Here is a 19,143-nt window from a genome sequence, read left to right on the forward strand (position 1 = left end):
CCACTTGGCCCTGTTGTTGCTGTTCCCCCCCTTTAATGAATGATTTATTTTACAAACAGAATTATACAATTTCATACTTGTAGTTTTGTCTAAAAAATACCCCTAACACTTCAGTAGGTTCCCTATTATATGGCTGTATGTGAACTATTAAAGCTTTAACTGCAGGCTTCTCCCACTTCAGAGTTATTCAAAACCACTTTTGAATTAGATATTACTTGCTTAACAGAGAAGATAAGGCCCTAAAGAAAAGAATTACAGATTATGTAATGCAGTTGAAACAGAATACCAAACTAATTCCTATTGCTATAAGATTGACCTAGGAAAGACTGGTGAAATAATTGCAAACTCAATATAAAATAGTTATAATTATTTAAAGTCCTTGAAAACATTTGTAATGCTTACCTCAATGACTCTTGTTTCAAAATCTTCATAAGTTTCTGTTAGGAGAAAAACAAGGTATTACATTTCCTTGTATGATTTACATACAGGAAGCACAGCTTCCTGTAGGTGGTATCATTTAAGAAGAACAAAATATTAATGTAACTATTATAAATTATAAATTAATCTCAGCAGTAAAAAAAAAAAGGCAAGACATTTTTCAACCATACCTAAAATGAGCTTTATTAACTGCTTCCTTCTAAAAAGATTTCAGAAATGTTGGTTGGGTTTTTTTTTGTTTGGTTGTTTTTTGTTTTGCTTTGTGTTTTTTTTAAAATTCAAACCATTCATTCAATCTCATTTATAATAAGGTCTGTGAAAAAGGAGCATATGGCAGTTATTTATAAAGCATACTGTGGTTTTTTTTCATTTCTTCATTAAAATCCACATTTGTGAAGAAAACTAGCTTCAAAAATCCAGTTAAAATTATAACCTCAAAGAAAGTGTAATACTGCCCTCATTATAATTACAACACAGCTCCTATTATAATTAAGAGATGACAATGGTTAAACAGATTCTTTGTGCTCTACTAGGGACCCCAATCTCTTAACAGAAATCAGGATCTCATCTTTTTAAGTACCATACATGCAGGGAAGTAGGATGGAAATAGTCTTCAAAGACTGTTCAATGTAAATAACCAGAGTAGCAGAAAGGGAGGAAGTATTTTTTTTAAATGGTAAAGCAAGACATGCAAATTTAACTGCTTTATTTGAACAACACACAGAAAGAAAAGTTGATAGACATCCTCAGAAACTGTTGAATATTTTGATGACAAGCTAAGCTATATATCCTCTCTAAATTAAATCTGAAACTTTCTTTTGAAAATAACTGCAACTCATCACTTATATTGAAGCATTTTATTAAGTTTTATTTTATATTCTTCCTATTTCTTTCCAATGGCAGAGATGTTGTGGAAAATAATTACCGACAGTGTATCTTGTAAACAGAATGTTTTGGTTTTTCACTGGCTAGCAGTGTAAACTGTATTCTTCCCTAAATACTGCTCTAAAACTGTAAATGAACCCCAGATTCATATACACAGAGCAAAAGCTGTAAATGGCTTAAAAAAAAAAGAAAAAGTAAATCACCAAATGGGTCACTTCCATCATGGCCAAACTTACTATCCAATATTGTTCAGAATATTCTGAAAATTGCTTTTGACAATCAATAGGGATTCAAAGAAACTTCAAGTATTCCTTGATATATATTTCCATTAAATTCCAGAAAGGAGGGGAGGTGGAGGGGTAAACCAAAGCAATACATAGCCACTTCAAACAATCAAGAATCACACAGCCAGACTTCATTTTTTGTTCCATTTCAAATTCTGCCTGAAAACAAATGTATTTGCCATCAAATACAGTTATAACTTCATTTATTTTGTCAAGTAGCAGTTAAGGATTTTGCATTGTAAAATAAAGACTACTTCTGGGTCACATCTGTGTTCAAGGCTTTTCATCACAGTGGTAATGAAACACTGACCACACAGCTCTGTCTTTCAGTTTTAAGATTCAGCAACAGGCTGCCAAGTCCATTGTCACATCACTGCCTTCTGTGGAATTTTTGCTTTCAAGGAATAAAATCAAAAGGAGGGAAGTAAATATAGGAAATCTTTAATTTGTACACTGAGGTATTAAGCTGATATTAACATAGAATTAATTGCTCTTAAAACTGGAGACAACCAAAAAACACTCAAAAAGACTGGCAGGCAAACTGCTGAAAATCACAAGGTAAACCTGAGGGAAACAACAGATCTCGGACACTACAGCAACAGAAGCCACAATGCCAGCTATACCAGCTGCAGGAAAGGAAAACTGGGTAAGGGAACAAAGTAGTAGATAACAACAGCATAAATTTATAAACCAGAAAGCTACAAAAATGCCAGCATAATTTTAATCTGCAGACAAAAAGTCTTAGATCACACTGAAAAGACAATGATCTCACTAGCTTGGTTCATAGCTGGTCTGAATTTTTAATTTATGTCCAATAGAATGTAACCAGAAAATATTCAGACAGAAAGAAATTAACAAACAACCCATCAGGCAGACTGGGATGCAAAGGTGACTGCAAGAAGATCAGACAATATAATTGTGATTCCATTAATGTATTTTCCCATTTATGTTGACTTGCTGCAACATACACTCCAAGATTCAAACTTTTACTAGAAGAAAACATTTCTGGAGAAAGAGAGCTCCGAAAACATGAACAAATTTAACTATTAGAACTACTAGACCCTGCAACAAGCCTGAAACAACAGTCCTAGAAAACATCAACTATCTTCCTTAGCTCATCTTACCACAAAAGCCTACAGAAAGACAATAAACATACACATATTATTAAGTGCTTCATAAGAAAAACTTGGGTGAGTATGAGTAACAGTTCATTTTCATATTTAGTTAGTTGAAAAGGATTAGGCTTCTAAATGTTAAACAAAGCTATTACAGATATTCAAATGGTCCGAATAACAGCATTGTAAAAAAAGTTACGTTCACCTCTTCATTTAATGTATCAGAACTCTAGCTTCACTATGACATTTAACTAGGCAGCAAATAACTAAATATCTTCTATTAGCTACATTCAAACAACATAATCTTTAACCATATTTCATTACATGAACTAAAAAAAAAAAAAAAAAGCCTGATTTATCCCATAGGATCCTTTAAGAAACTATAAAAAACCGCATGGCTGTATTTCATGCTCAAGAAAATGAATGTTGGACACAGAAAAATATTTCCATATTTATGACTCCTGTAACACCCTACAACATAATCCGCTACTCTGAAATACAGTAAAACATCATACAGTCTATAATACTCTAATGGCTGTATTAAACTAAGCAGTGATTTAACAAATTTCACTTGTGTATACACAAACCTGTTCTTTCATTTAGCTTCTTTCTTCATGTATGGGCATATATGACAGAAATAGAAAGAAAATCGACCCTCAATTATAGAAAAAGTCTGGATTACACATACTCCAAGCCCTTTATCAAAAAGACTAGAACAGACATCCAGTTTTCTTACCTCCATTAGGACCTGGGTCAGGAGGATCCAGAAGGACACCTCCCCAACACTTTCCACTCCATCCTCCCTCTCTCTTAATTTTTATTTTTCTTCTCTTTTCCCAGGAATCTCTCTGCTGAACAATTTCAGACTGAATTCTCTCTCGTTCTTCTTTTTTTCGTTGAGTAACTGCCTGGACTTTCCCACTTTGTATCAGGGGAGCGTTAAGACCAGGCCAGAGGAAACCAGAACGTCCTTCAAAGTAACAGAGAAAAATTACATCTGATGCCAACAGGACTGAAACTCTGCGTATTGGAAAAATGTGATAAAATGAAGGCTCTCACATATTTCAAGTGCATTTTATGATAGAAAATTTATATTTAAAAACCAAAAATAACATTAAACAAGCAAATGAGGATTTTTTTTTAAAGATACAAATATCTCAAGTGGTTCTGATACCACAGAAATTAACAGCTATTTGCCAATTTATCAAATCAAGAAACTCTATGCACAAGAAGGACAAGACATATCTTGAGCCCCTCATTTGTGAATCTACCTTCACCAATCTCCTGGCCTCTATTGAGATTCTTTCTCAGCTTTTTCTTCCTTCGCTTTCCTCTTGCTTTCTTTACTCCCACACCAGTCTCTGCCAAAGCTCCTTTCCATAGTTCATCAGCTGTCACTGAAATAGAAAAGCTTTCATAAGTAACATACAAGTACATTTTATATTGGAAGCTGAATGAGAAAAACCTTGAAATATTAACCTTTGCTTTATCTTTGCTAGAATTTAAACTGTAGGATTACTGCCTTGCCAAGAAAGGGATTTCCTACTATATGATATGTATCTGTTACAGATGTGCCTCTACTCCTGATGATTGTAATCACATAGGCAAACAGCCAGGTGCATGGTTTTAAAAAAAGATTTTCAAAACTTATTTAAAGGCAAACATTCATAGCCAGTAAGGTACTAATTCCCAGGTGATCAAAAGAAAATGAGTTATTAGTAACTCAGAGTAACAATACCTGTCAGTACCTATCCAAGCACAAACATCAACGACAGTCAACTAGACTTACTCCTACAAATATCCAAGGATTAGCCTGCTTTAAAAAGCCAAAAACCACAAAAGTTTACCAAAACCATACACCTGCTGCTGTTCCCATGTTCTGATAAAATACAAAAAAAATACAAAGTCCCCTTTATTGCCTGTATAAATGTAAAGGAATGTAAGACATTTTAAACAGCCTCATAACAGAGCTTAGGCTTTGGTCAGGGGTCCTCATTCACTGGCTTTGTACAGTACAACCCCTCTCTGAAGATGTTTCACTCGACATATGAGAGAAAGTTTTAAGAAGTTTGTATTTAGTAGTTAACTTCAAACTACCCTTTGCCCAACTGATTGAAATACAGGGTATCCTCATAATTAGAAAAAAAAAAAAAAGGTACATTAAAATGAAACCGATGATGTGAAGAAGACACCACAGACAGTATTTCATTCTGTTAGTCCAGACAAGAAGGCTATCATCACAAAATACACAGGAATCATAATTGTTATATTTACAGATTAATGCTATTATGTATTTTGGCAAGGAACAATGTTACCATGTCAATTTAAATATCTTCTCTGATTAGAAATTGATTTTGTTTATTTAAAGTAACAGGAAAACTCAGTAAACACTTTTAACCAGGGGAATTAAAGTAACTATGCTCAATTCACTACAGTTTTCCAACATCAATTAATCCTTGTTAGATCTGCGCATGTGAGAGATCCTGTCTGGCAGGACACTGGCAAACGTGTTGGAGCTGCTACGTTGACAATATGATGAGTGACAGACACTACCCATGATTTCTAGAGGTTTGTTTTGTATTGCATAACTTTGTATATAGTGTCAACATGTCTCCTCTGAAGGTACGATGCCCATCTTTTCAATAAAAAATGCTTTTCAATTTTTTCCTTGCATAACTGTGATTCTCTTTTGAGAAGTACAATCCTGAATCAAGCAATCAATGCTCAGTACATTGGAAAGCAAGCATACAAGGAAGGACACACAACACCACAAGTCCAAGAAGGTACAGAATAGTATTCTCTTTAAGATGGGCAAGAGCAGAATGGCCTAGGAAGTCATTAATACCCAAGTAACATATTGTACGAATAGTACAATAAACCAAAGTATGTAATACAGACTTCATCTGTGTTACAGACAAATGGAAATTGTGTACTAGAGACAAGTAGAAATACCCCTGGATTGTCCGTAACAACAATGTTTATCATACTTCTCATATGATGTGAGGCAAGAACTGTGCTTGCTCCTGGGTAGGCTTCAGTTCCTGAAAAAAAAGAATTTCCATCTGAAAACCACTCTGTCTTTCCTAGACATTTAAGCGAATCCCCATATCAACAGATTTATGGTTAAAAAAACTCCACAAACAGTAAATATATCAAACTGATACAAATACTGTGTGCCGAAGGAAGGAGGGAAAAAAATACATCTTTAGCTGCACAGAACTCACCAAACAGAAAAACTTCACTGGTGGCTCAACATGTTACTTTTGATGAAAGCCAAATCATGATCAGCACTAGAATGCCTACTAATAATGATTATTACCCTAAGATAACACTGCACTAATGTTCAGTATAGAAGAAGACTCATGGTAAGTAGGTAATGCATGATGCAGCCTTTCATGTTTTAAAGTGGATGATACGACTGTTGCGTGAGTTGGAAGGTTGACGATTAATCACGTTAAGCTTCTTAGCCTATTCAGAAAACACTGTGTAACTAGCAATTTCTTTTTTTTTTTTTTTTTCTTATAATCCTGGCATGGAAACATGAAATTACAATAAAGGTATTTGACAATGTTAATTTTGAGCTGGAATAGTTTCCCAGTCTATTGCAGTTTGTGTGGTCTCATAAAGGGTCATAACAGATACAAAAGGAGGCTGCAGAGGGATGGCAACAAGCAACTGAGAGACTAGAACAGGGAGCTCCTGAGCTGCTAATACACTCAAAAACCCCCCAGCACTTTGAGCTGTATTCTATATATCTCTATGATAACATCACTTAATCCCAATATAGGAAAGTAGCAAAAGTCACAGAATAGGGAGATTGCTGTTGTACCAAAGGAGATCAGGCAATGCCAACATATCCAGTGAGAAGAGGCCAGACTGAGAAAAGCTTTGGCCTCAAGCACTGCAGAAATCCTGACAAAATTCAACGAGACAAAAAAGTCACATTTGATACCAAAGTGCAGTTCGTCCAGTCAGTCTATAATAATACCATCATGTGTTTGGAAAGCAGCTGAATTTAATAAAACATATGAGAAGCCTGAAAGCAATAGAACTGAGAATTCTTTGTAAGATAGCAGATACCACACTGACTTTAAGTCAAAATGGCAAGAATGGAATATGGAAGGGATAGGCTGCAGCCAAGAGTATTACAATGCTGGAGACATGGCTTACAACAGACAGACAACACCACAATGTAGAAAATAAAAAACTGACCATAAGAAACATCAATCTGACTTGGCAGCAAAGCACCAAGATGACTGGTGAGACCTCTTTTATTGGAGAAAATAACCCCAAACAGAAATGAGGATCACTGTGCTGCTTTTCACACTTGCAGAAATGCTCTCAAATCACAGAATCTTGGAATTGTCATAGTTGGAAAAGAACTCTAAGATCACCCAAGGGAAGTAAAAGAAAACTCTCAAAGACCCCCAAACAAAACCAACACCACACACCCCACAAAATCAACAACACACAACCCATAAAAAACCCACCATGCCCCCTAGAGCATGCCCTGAAGTGCCACATGTACATGTCTCTTGAGCACCTCCAGGGATGGTGACTCCACCACCTCCCTGGGCAGCCTGTTCCACTGCCTGACCACTCTCTCAGCACAGAAATTCTTCCTAATATCCATTCTAAACCTCCCTTCGCGCCACTTGAGGCCATTTTCTCTGGTACTATTGTTATTTACTTGAGGGAAGAAGCTAATGCCCACTCATTACGACCTCCTTTCAGGTAGCTGTAGGGGGCAATGAGGTCCCCCCTCAACCTCCTCTTCTCCAAATGAAACAATCCCAGTTCCCTCAGCCTCTCCCCATAGGATTTGTCCTCCAGATCGTAGAAGACAGTACAGAAGGTATGCAGTCTCATAGTGATTTGTGGCCTTACTTTTGTTTTGCCTGCATGCATTTCTCCAGTGCTAAAATAGACCCAGTCATAAAAGCCACCACACATTTCTAGTCTGTTACCGAAAAGTACGTACCTAATTAGTGAAAAAAAATTAAAGAAATCTGTCATTTTACTTGATGACCTAGAAAAAGATCCACTATTGAATTTTGCTGAAAGCATGCTGTATGCAAGCTGATAGCTAACAACTGCTAATAGTAAGTTTGTATTACACCACTTCATTTTCCTTAATCTATATAAAAGATGTTTGTAATATTTTGAAAGGGATTTGGTTTTTATACTATCCCTGCATTTCAGGAACCAAATAGCCCTAGTACTTAATTCAGAGGAAGACTATTATCACACACCACCTCAGTAATTCACAAGTATTACTAAAAAGATTTGCTGTAAACCATAACAGCAAACAGCATCCTAGATCTTGACAAATTGAGATTAAAAGCAGATTTCTTCGCTTCCAGCAAGATGAGTTCCCAGCTTGCTGAAAATATAAACTACAAAGACAAATAGCAGTAAGTTGTAAAATGAGGAGAGAAAAAGGACAAAGAACCACATTTGTAGAACGGCTAAGTAGGCTCACTTCTTCTACTTAGAAGCAATTTTTCCTTAAGTTTTTTGATGACAAATAGCCTTGTAGCAGCACAGCAGTAGAGACACAAAGACAGTAATAGCAATGACACAATGAAATGACTAATGAACATGTTGTAATAAACATGCTTCTTTCATTCAATGTACTGTTGCCTACTAATGCTATTACATCTATGCATCTATATTTCCTTAAGGAACTTAGTAAGGTCTTTTCAATCACTAACATTCTCTTCCAGGTTTCAGCTCAGAATACATACTTTCATTACCAGAGGAATTCTAAAAAGGTACAGTATTTCCAGCCCTTCTTTCTGTAGACACCAATTCTTTTGCCACCATCTCCAAAAACCCCCGTAGGATTTGAAAAAAAAACCCAACAAAACTTCACACACATGAAACATGAAAAAGCATCTGCTAAGGGAATGTGCTGCTTATGTATTCTATTAAAAATTGCATGATAAATTACACAGTCTAGACTCAGCTGCTTAATTACCACAAGGAGACAATTTTTCTCAGAGGCAGGTCAAAGGCTTAAGAATCAGTTCTTTTAGGAACAAAGCTTCACAAACCTCACTACACTCAAATGCAGTGGGCATTTTCTTGACCTTTCCTGACAAACCCATGCTTACCCATCTACAGAAACCAGAATGAATTCCTGTTAGATCATTTATATGGGTTCAAAAGCAGCCAAGCAGATTGCTAGAAGAAAAAGCTACCTACAGCTACAAATTCTAAACATTCCATGTCACAAACCACTGAAGATTGAGAGGTTTTCCTAAGGAAGTATCATTACATGCTCACTCAATTCTTACTTTTCTTCCCATAGCATCAGCTGCTGTTGGAGACGGTGCTCAGTTAGATGGACGTTTGGTCTGATGAGGAAAGGTTTTTCTCATGTTCTAGAAGTTATTTTTTTAACTTGCTCCCCTAAGACACTACTGTAGGGTATTGTTTTCATATTTAGGATCTGTTTTTTTTTCTGAAAGATATCTCTGAAAAAATAGTACTGACTTCGGAAGTTCTCAGAAGACACGTTTCTATCCCCTGATCACAACTGGGAGCACTGAGGACTGATTAAGAATAGGTCAAGAATTAAATAGGTATGAAAAACAAATGATGGGCCTACCTTCTCTCAGAGCTGGTGCCTAGGTATAGCTGAAATAGGATGAAAACAGGGAAAGCAATGTCATTTCCTTGTACAGCTTTGCCTCTTAAGAGGTTCCAGTTGTAGAACAGGACGTAGAAGTTGTCACCTTGGACTTCTGGCAGGCAAACTTTGACCTGCTTCAGAGACTGGCTGACATCACTTAGACATTTACAAGTCTATGGAGCCAGACAGAATATGCCCAAAGGTAGTGAGAGAGCTGGCAGAAGCATTCATGAAGCCACTTCCCATCATTTACCAGCAGTCCTGGCTAACTACTGAGATCCCAGCAGAGTGGAGATTGGCAAATGTGACTCCCATCTACAAGAAGGAATGAAAGGAGGATCCAGGGAACTACAAGCCTGTCAGTCTGACCTTAGCATTGGGGAAGGTTATAGAACAGATAATTCTGAGTGCTATTATGCAGTACATGCAGGCAATCAGGCCCAGTCAGATAATTAGGCCCAGTCAGCAGGGGTTCATGAAAGGCAGGTCCTGCTTGACAAATCTAATCTTCTATGACAAGGTGACCCATTTAGTGGATGAGGGAAAGACTGAGGATGTCATTTACCTGGATCTTAGTAAAACCTTCAACACTGTTTCCCACTGCATTTTCCTGGAGAAACTGGATAAACATCGCATAGACAGGTGTACACTTTGCTGGGTAAAAAAACTGTCTGGATGGCTAGGCCCAAAGAGCTGTGGTGAGTGGAGATAAATCCAGTTGGTGGCCGGCCATGAGTGGTCTTCCCAGGGCTCAGTGTTGGGGCCACTCCTGTTTAACACCTTTACCAATGATCTGGATGAGGGGATCAAGTGCACCCTCAGTAAGTTTGCAGATGACACCAAGCTGAGAGGGAGTGTTGATCTGCCTGAGGAGGGGAAGGCTCAGCAGAGGGACCTGGACAGGCTGGATTGATGGGCCAAGGCCAATTCTATGAGGTTCAACAAGGCCAAGTGTCAGATACTGCACCTGGGTCACAACAACTCCATGCAACACTACAGGCTTGGGGAAGAGTGTCTGGAAAGCTGACGAGAGGAAAAGGACCTAAAGGTGTTTATTGAGAGCTGATTGAATATGATCCAGCAGTGTGCCCAGGTGGCCAAGGAGGACAAGAGCATCCTGACCTCTATCAGAAATAGTGTGGCCAGCAGGTCTATGGCAGTGTATTCAGTTTTGGGCCCCTCACTACAAGGACATTGAGGTGCTGGTGTGTGTTTAAAGAAGGACAACAAAGCCGGTAAAGGGTCTGAAGAACGAGTCTTACGAGGAGCGTCTGAGGGAACTGGGGTTGTTCACCCTGCAGAAAAGGAGGCTGAAGAGAGACCTTACTGCTCTCTGCAACTACCTGAAAGGAGATTGTAGCAAGGTGAGGATTGCTGTCTTCGCCCAAGGAACAAGCAATAGAAGAAGAGCAAATGGGCTCAAGTTGTGCCAGGGGAGGTATTAGAAGAAATTTCTTTACAAAAAGGGTAGTTAAACACTGGAATACGCTGCCCAGGGATGTGGTTGAATCACTATCCCTGGAGGTGTTTAAAAGATGTATAGATATGGTGCTTAGGTACATGGTTTTAGTACTGCACTTGGTAGAGTTAGGTTAATAGTTGGTAGAGTTAGGTTATGGTTAGACTTTATGATCTTAAAAGAACAATTCTGTGAGTATGTTTAATGATACTTACAGAATCTATGTAATTCCTCTAAAAGGTTGGGACCTCTCCTCTACAATTCAAAAAGCAAATATTGTGCAGATGAGAATACAAATAGATATATTTATAAGAGAAAAATGGAACAATGGCACAGTGATACTGGATGGATTACTTGTAACATGCAAGATTCTAAAGTTTCAACAAAATCTGTGTGTTCATTCCAAATGAGAACCACCCTTGCTACCTCCTTTACCTCTGAACTGTAACTGTCTGCCATCATGCGACATCAGAGTTCTTGACTCCCTGTCTAATCCCAGTCTGCTAGGACAAAAACACGGATCCATAAGAAATTACATGATGTGCTGCATTACTCTCAGGTTTCCTGAGTGACCATGCCCAAAACACTGTTTTCTACAGCTGCAAAAGGGACCCCTTATTCTTTAAATGGAAGTGTATGAAATGGGTATCTGATACTGTGTTCTGCTTAAAGGTAATGAGAAGACAAAAAACTCTCCCCAGAAGCAATGCCTTAAAAAAGAGGACTGCTTGAGCAAAATACATGTTCTTCTTTGCAACCCTGCCTCAACTCTCTTCAGATGTCATCATCTGAGGATATTACTTGTTAGCTCTACAAGGCCTTTATTCAGTCCTGGGAGGTAGTGAAGAATATAAAGCATTGAATCTAGAGAGCCCACTTCTGAGTCACTCAAAACTGATTTTGACAGCAGGTGGTATCTAATTGTGGAACTGCAATATAGAGCTAGAAGATATTCTGATTAATGCATTCATACTGCTACATAGACACAGTGAATAACTCCACTTAACTACAAACCTTTAGCACACTTTTACTGTGCACTTGGGATTACAATTTCACAATTTTTAAAACTGGCAAATTAGCACAACGTCAGCAGAAAGCTGAGGACACAGGAATTTGAGGTTAATCACTATTCAAATCCTGAATAAATCCAGCTACATTAACAGACTAAAAACTTGGTAGCTTAAACAAAGAACCAAAATTATCCTGACAAACATCTGAGAAATTGTATTTTTTTCTTCATAACATCTTGTTAAAAAAACAGGACCTCAACTTAGGTAAAAAATTCTGGTGTAAATGCTACTATGCTTTGAAAGTCACTTTGATTATTAAAGCTTTTGTTTGCAGTTTGCTTTTGTTTGGTGGCTTTCTTTTTTAATAATAAATATTACAAAGCTGGCCTCAGTGTCACCAGTTGGATATGGAGAACAGAGATTTGAGTGAGGCTTGCAAACTAACCACCACTGGCCTGGTTTATTTCCTCAAACTGAAATGAAAAAGAGAGGCCAATTGCCTTCATAAAAGTTACACTGCACAGCAACAAATCAAAACCGGAAGTAGGCCCCCATTAAGTACAATCAAGTACAATTTAATATTAAATACCCTTTTTGTGACTAAAAACGATTAACCAACTATTCTTCAACACACATGCACACAGAAGCATCTCCTTTGTAAAAGGAAAAAAAAAAAGCAGTTGTATATTTAGCTCTTAATGACAAAATCACCAATATTCATCATATGTTACTACTGACAATGACAAATGGTAACTTAGTAATTGTTTATCTGGATTGTTCACATTTGAAGAAAAATTATTTTAAAATAAAATATATTTTTTTCATTCTGATCCTCGAATTCAGCGCAGTAGAAAAAAAAAATAACAATTTAATCCAAAGAAATCTCAGACAGGACTACAAAAATGTAATATACAAGGTAATTAAGGAGCAGGCTTTCAGGAACCGTTTACAAGAAGGAACACAAACACAGAGATTACTAATGAGTATAAATGTGTCCAGTAAGCAAAGCCTCTAGAGACAAAACGTGTTACTCTGAGCATGATTTTATAAAGTTAGACTAAAAGATTCTCCCTTGATTGTTACAATCTCCTTCTATAACCTCTGAAAAATCATCATATTCCTTATTGTGGATTCTAATTGAAGAACAAGTATCATTTAGCAACAGAGAAATTCAGTTCTTTTCAACTGTTCCCAAGTGTAGCAAATGGAATGAATACAGTAAATAGGAAAGCAAAATATTTATGTAGTCCAGTATCAAATAAACTTTCTTTATTCTCACAGACACTCTGACATGGATGTTGAGAAAGTTATGCTTGATGGTTTGGATGACTGGGGTCAAAGATAACTTCTATGGCTGGGAGACAGCCAAATGCTTTTAGTTTTCATGACACATCCGTGTGCCTCTGCTAACCTTCTGAAAGAAGAGCCCATCTATTCCAACCCAATTTTGTGGCTATCAAACTTAAACAAACTGTATCTCGCATCTTCCTCATCAGGCATGTACATACTTCTTCCATTAAACCTACAGCACATTTTATCAATATTTCTCAAGCTCAAAGTGGAGCTCAAACATCTGTACAGAAAATCTGGATTGGTGGGATTTCCCAGTCTGTGTGCCTGCATGTAAGAGCATGTAAACATACCAAGAGGAAAGAAAACAGTTCTGTCCTAAACTTTCATACAAAAGGTGGACTGAAAAAGGCACAAGCAAGACATTATCTGCAACTACTAGGTCTACTGAAACACATTGAAAAAGGCAGCAAGACTTTTCAGAAGGAAGTTATGCACTTTTTAAACACGATGTGAAAAACCTCAGGCCCTTTCACATCTAAATAAGCATGTGAAATTGTTAAATAAATGGAAACCAAACTGCTTCCCACAGTGGGAGTATGGAAAGGGGAAGAGAGGGAGGGACAGAAGCTAAGCCTGGAATAACAAGATAATTTTAAATTACTTGATTACAAACTCCCCAAAATACGTCATTAGACAAGAATAAACCCCGTGTATGTTTCTGTTAGAGTTGCAGGAGGCACTATCTTGGTAAGGATCACAGGCTGCCTAGGATAATCACAGTTCCTCTTATTTAAACCAATTCCTTTTGTTTAAATGAGTTAAACCATTTTTAATAGTTAAGCTGAAGGTACAAACAACCCTACTAACAAGAGCATGTTATTATTTTAGAAGTGTGATGGAAGAGAAGTACATCTTTACTAATGAGGTAAAAAAGTACAGTCACCTTTCTGAGACACAAAGAACTGTAATTTGGTTGACATTTCAGCTGAAAAGTGTTTCACATAAAATGGTCATATCTTCATCTTTAATGTTATCACTTCTGGAGCAACTGCACTACTAGGGGATATGAGTGATTTATACTGTTAGTATCAACTTAATTTGAATTTTGAATTTATTTATTTATTACTTTGATTAAAGAAATTGTTCTTAGAATAACTGTACTTTGAAATATAAACCCTTCAGTCTTCTGAATCTGATGGCTACTATCTCCACTCAACATATAAAGGAGGCCTACTTAAATTCTTCCAAGTTGGTATATCTTATTAATTGAGCCAATAGTTTAAGGTCATTTGCCTAAACATAACTTGTTTAAATTTTTATTAAGTCAAACAACGGGGATGTCAGCACAACAAACATTTTTAATTCAGTCATCTAGCAAATATTTTTTACATCAAATTATCCAAGATAGCTGGGAAAATTCCTGGTAAAACAGACCTCATCTAGACTTCGTGAATATTAACATGAGCATAATTAAGGAAACATCTAATCTACAAATTGTGATCACACTGCAATCACTTGCAGTGCTATATTTTAAATTTAGTATCAACAAAATAACAACAGTGCTAAGCCTTTACATATTCTTACCTTGCAACTGCTTGACTGTCTAAGAAGTTCTAAAGGAATGTTTCCTGTAGTTGGCATCCTTATAAAACCTCTACCATGCACAGCCTCTGATTCATGCTGCAGCCTTTTACAGGTCAATGTCTCTACCCTCAGTTGTTTAAAATCTGACAAGGGTGCTTAAACCCCATCTCCTTTACAGATGTAAAGAAATCAAATACAGCATTCTGCCACTCAGATGTTAAGAATATGAAGACACCACCAATTCCGAAAGCCTCATTTTGCAGGGGTCTAATATGCTACTGATCAAAAACAGTCAAAGAACCTTGACTCTCAAATTGCTCCAATTATCTCCTCCAGAGATTAGAATCTTCCTATTCCTTCTCTTCCCTGGTGAGACATGATAAGGAATCACACAACAGGTGGAATGGCCCCTCAGCTAGCTTAGTTGATAGTCTCAAGCATGAATTTAAACAGCCACCATTTCTCAGTTATGTCAAGCATGCGCGCAGTTCCTTTCAGGACTGCAGGAAAATCCTGCAGCTGGCCAGACAATTAACAGGACATTATCAACAGTTTTTGTTTAACACATTCTTGCATTTTAGTTATTTCATTTTTGAGACAGCACAACTTGAACAGTGTGTCTGGCGTGTGGCTCAAAAATCATTTGCAAAATAAATGCACAATTTATATTCTCATTAAAGAACTAGGAAACAGAAGGGAAGGTGTCTCCCCCTTCCATCCAATGATGGATATTAGGCTGATTCACTTCAACATAAATCAGACCCTGGCTTGTGCACACTCTTCTGTCAATAGCTGGAGCTGCAGGTACAATCTTAGGAGACGTAACTAGAGTAGAAACAAAAAGCTCCTGCACCTAGATTTTCATTACTGCAACTCTCCAAAGCAAAAGTTTCTCTCCTTCTTCTGTTTACTACACACAATAACTCTAATCCAAGTCAAGACTTACACGAATTGAAGAAACTGCTTTCTCTGCATTGCTTGATTGTCACATTCCAGGGGGTAGAGATGGAACACCGTGTCTGGAAAGCCAGGCTAGAATATGAACAGCAACTCCCTTTCACCGGCAGAGAAGCAAAACCTGAGAATGAAGACAGAAAGGTGTTCATATACAGCATATTTTCTTCTTCAAAACAGCATTTCTTGCAGCTATACACACAAGAAAAAATATTTACTCATACAGCTTAGTTTCCAAAGGGAATCAGACTTCAAGCTTCTGCCTTAAAGTGTAAAGCAAGTTGCAGAATGGGGAAAATATTGCAATAGAAAATGGCACAAAGAGGAGAAGGCCAGAAAGCTTCTAATATATTGCTATTACAGTGAGAATGCACCTCATAAAGTGGAAATATTGTTCGAGCCACAAAATGTGAAATAATGTTCCCAGACAAAATCACAAGTGATAAATAAATACATCATTAAATGTGCTACATCATAGCACATTACTATGTGCAAATTTGATATCAGTCCAATAACCCTGTTCAACATCTTCATTAATGATCTGGATGGTGGGGCAGAGTGTACCCTCAGCAAGCTTGCTGATGATACAAAACTGGAAGGAGTGGCTGGTATCCCAGAGGGTCATGTTGCCATCCAAAGGAACCCTGACAGGCTCGAGAAATGGGCTGACAGGAACTTCATGAAGTTCAAGAAAGACAAGTGCAAAGTCCAGCACTCGGTGAGGAACCACAACATACTGATGCATCCTTGGGGCCTAAGAGCTGGAAAACAGCTTGGTCTGGGGGTCCTGTTGGCCACCAAGTTGATCACAAGCCAGCAACGTGGCCCTGCAGCAAAAAATGCCAACAGCAGCCTGGGCTGTTTTGGGAGCACTGTTGCTAGTGAGTTGAGGAAGGTGATCCTTTAGCTCTGCTCAGCACTGGTGAAGTCACACCTGGAGCACTGTGTCCAGTTCTAGCCTCCCCAGTACAAGAGAGATGTGGACATACTGCAGCACTGGACATTAGGAAAAGGTTCTTCACTTAGAAGGTGGTTGGTCACTCAAGCAGGGTCCTCGCAGAAGTTGTCACGGCATGAAGCCTGTCAGAGTTTAAGGAGTGTCTGGATGATGCTCTTAGTCATATGGTTTAGATTTAGGTAGTCCTTCAAGAAGCAGGGACTCAATGACCTTCTTGGGTCCCTTCCAACTTCAGTTATTCTGTAATTCTATGAGAAAGTCCAGTGAAGAGTCATGAAGATGATTAAGGGACTGGACCATTTCTCCTAAGAGGAGAGTTTGAAAGAGACAGAACCTTTTAGCCTGGAGGAAAGCAGGATCAGGAAGGATTGTACCTATGTATATAAATACCTAAAGGGAGGGTAAAAAGAAGACCGAGCTCTTCTCCTTGGAGCTCTGTGACAGAACAGGTGGATATGGACAAAAATTTAAAACCACAAAATTCCATCTGAACATAAGAAAACATTTTTTTTACTCTCAACTGAACATGGTCCTGGATAATCTACTCTAGTTGATCCTGCTCTGAGTAGAGAAGGTGACCTAGATGATTTCCAGAGGCTTCCAACCTCAACTTCTGTGATGCTGCAAGTTTGTGAACTTGACTTTGGCATCCTCAAAGGAGAATGTACTTCCAGAATTATCTTCCCCAGGTACCTCCAGATTTGATTATTACTAATTTGACATGCTCCAGAACATCTCCAGAACATATTAATTCAATATAGCATGGGGATGCATTTTCTGCCAGGTTGCTCTGCCAATACAGAAAGGATGCTGTTCTAGTGGCCAAAGGGAGCATGTTGTAACTGCTGAGGCTCAGGTGCTTCCTGACAACAATGAAAGCAAGATGTACTCTCATGTACTGACCAGCACAGAGAGGTTTTTCAGAAGGAAGCCATATTTTGCCTACTTATATAATCAATCCAAACAGTGTGCATATTCAACAAATTAAAAAGGGCTATACTATCTTGAAAGAAATTATTCAACATGTTATTCAGAAAATTATAATAAAAGAATACAAAACAAAAAATGTCGTTCTTCCTAAACTCTATTTAAATTCAATATTTTCAGCTAGATTTTAAAAGTAGAAAATAAATGTGACTTTTGTCATGCTCTCTTGCTTTCCAATATCAATAAAACAACAATCCACTTTTTTAAGTCAGGACCATAGCTCCTCCTAGGCAAAGAACAATCAGTTCAGTCAGCTTGGTTTATGTAGCTGGAAGTTCTAAAAACTTCCTCTCAAAGTTGCCTTAAAATGTTAATTTATTGTCATTTATTCCTATGAAAAGTTAAAGTCAACAATAGAACTCAATTATGAAAATGTTGTGAAAAACCTGATTTTCACAAAATAAAAAGCAGCCTAGAAAAAACAAAGGAAAACCAGAAGGTTAGTAAGTATCTAGTTAAACCCACAAAGAATGCAGAACATATCACTGAGCTGTTTTTTGTTTTTAATATGCACTTAATGACAAAATGCTAATCTCCACAATTAATTTAATAGTTCATCCGAGAATAATTTTCATAAACATTATGTGAGATGAATCTATTTTTTTGAATGGCACGCAATTACATAAGTTATTTTTTAAAATACAACATCATGTATCTACAATGAATTTAGAACTGCATTGTGTGGCAGTATTTATAATTTCCCTTGTTGAACCCTTTCATTGCCTCCAGCCAGAAACTGCTTCAAAATAACTTGCAAAATCTAATCCTGTCTTCTTCATGCATTTGCAAATTTTGTCATACCTCAAACATGACTTGAAGTGGCTCACTTTTTTCGACCCCACATACTTCTCATTAACCTATAAATGATGACCTGACATACACGAGCGTATCTAGTGATAATTTCCTTGAAAAAAGCTTCTTTAAATACAAAGACTTAACTCCTAGTCCTCAAAACCCTTTTCAGAAAAAAAACACCAAACAACAAACTAAAACTCTAGACATTTATGTTATGCACTGTTTCAAGATAGTGGCCTAAGAAGCACAGTATTCTGTCTCCAGCAAGCACTATAAGCAGCTGCCTGAGGAAGAGAAAAAAGTGAGAGAGCATGTACAATACTGTCCTCCTTTGTATTTTCTCAGTCTCTGACTACTTTCAGTACAGCTCATTTCCTCAGAACAATGTAGACATCTTGCATCCACAATACTCCCTGGCAATAAGCTCCACACAGCTACTACTCACAACATAATGAACCAGATCCTTTTTGAAGTTAGGATCCCTTTCAGCCTTTTATTAGCTCCATGGCCTAATTGTCAGATTGGAAGAGAGTCCCTGTCTGTCCACTCCACATGTGACCTACCAGAATTCTCTCATACTTTCCCAGGAAGCCTTTTCCAGGTTGAGAATTCCCAGTCTACTCTCATGTAGCCATGGTATTGCTGGTGATTCTTGTCTCCTTTGTATCAGTCTTCTGCAGTTGCGATTTAGTCTTCTGGATATGAAGGGACTTAGAGCTTCAACACTTCCTATTTATCTAGACT

The 19,143-nt window shown here is 37.5% G+C and overlaps 1 protein-coding gene across 1 annotated transcript; it reads right to left on the minus strand.

Annotated features, from left to right (window-relative positions):
• Positions 1-402: 402 nt before the first annotated feature.
• LOC104398473 (28S ribosomal protein S5, mitochondrial-like) lies at positions 403-15,820 on the minus strand (the record flags this gene model as incomplete). The annotated part of the gene is made up of 4 exons (XM_010008591.1): positions 15,652-15,820; positions 3,994-4,119; positions 3,459-3,692; positions 403-437 (listed from the first exon to the last, which is right to left on the minus strand). Coding segments are annotated over exons 1-4 (564 nt in total), but the record flags the coding sequence as incomplete, so codon positions are not given.
• Positions 15,821-19,143: the final 3,323 nt, after the last annotated feature.

Source organism: Chaetura pelagica, unplaced genomic scaffold (assembly GCF_000747805.2).
Source record: "Chaetura pelagica isolate M959 unplaced genomic scaffold, ChaPel_1.0 scaffold350, whole genome shotgun sequence".
Taxonomy (NCBI): domain Eukaryota; kingdom Metazoa; phylum Chordata; class Aves; order Apodiformes; family Apodidae; genus Chaetura; species Chaetura pelagica.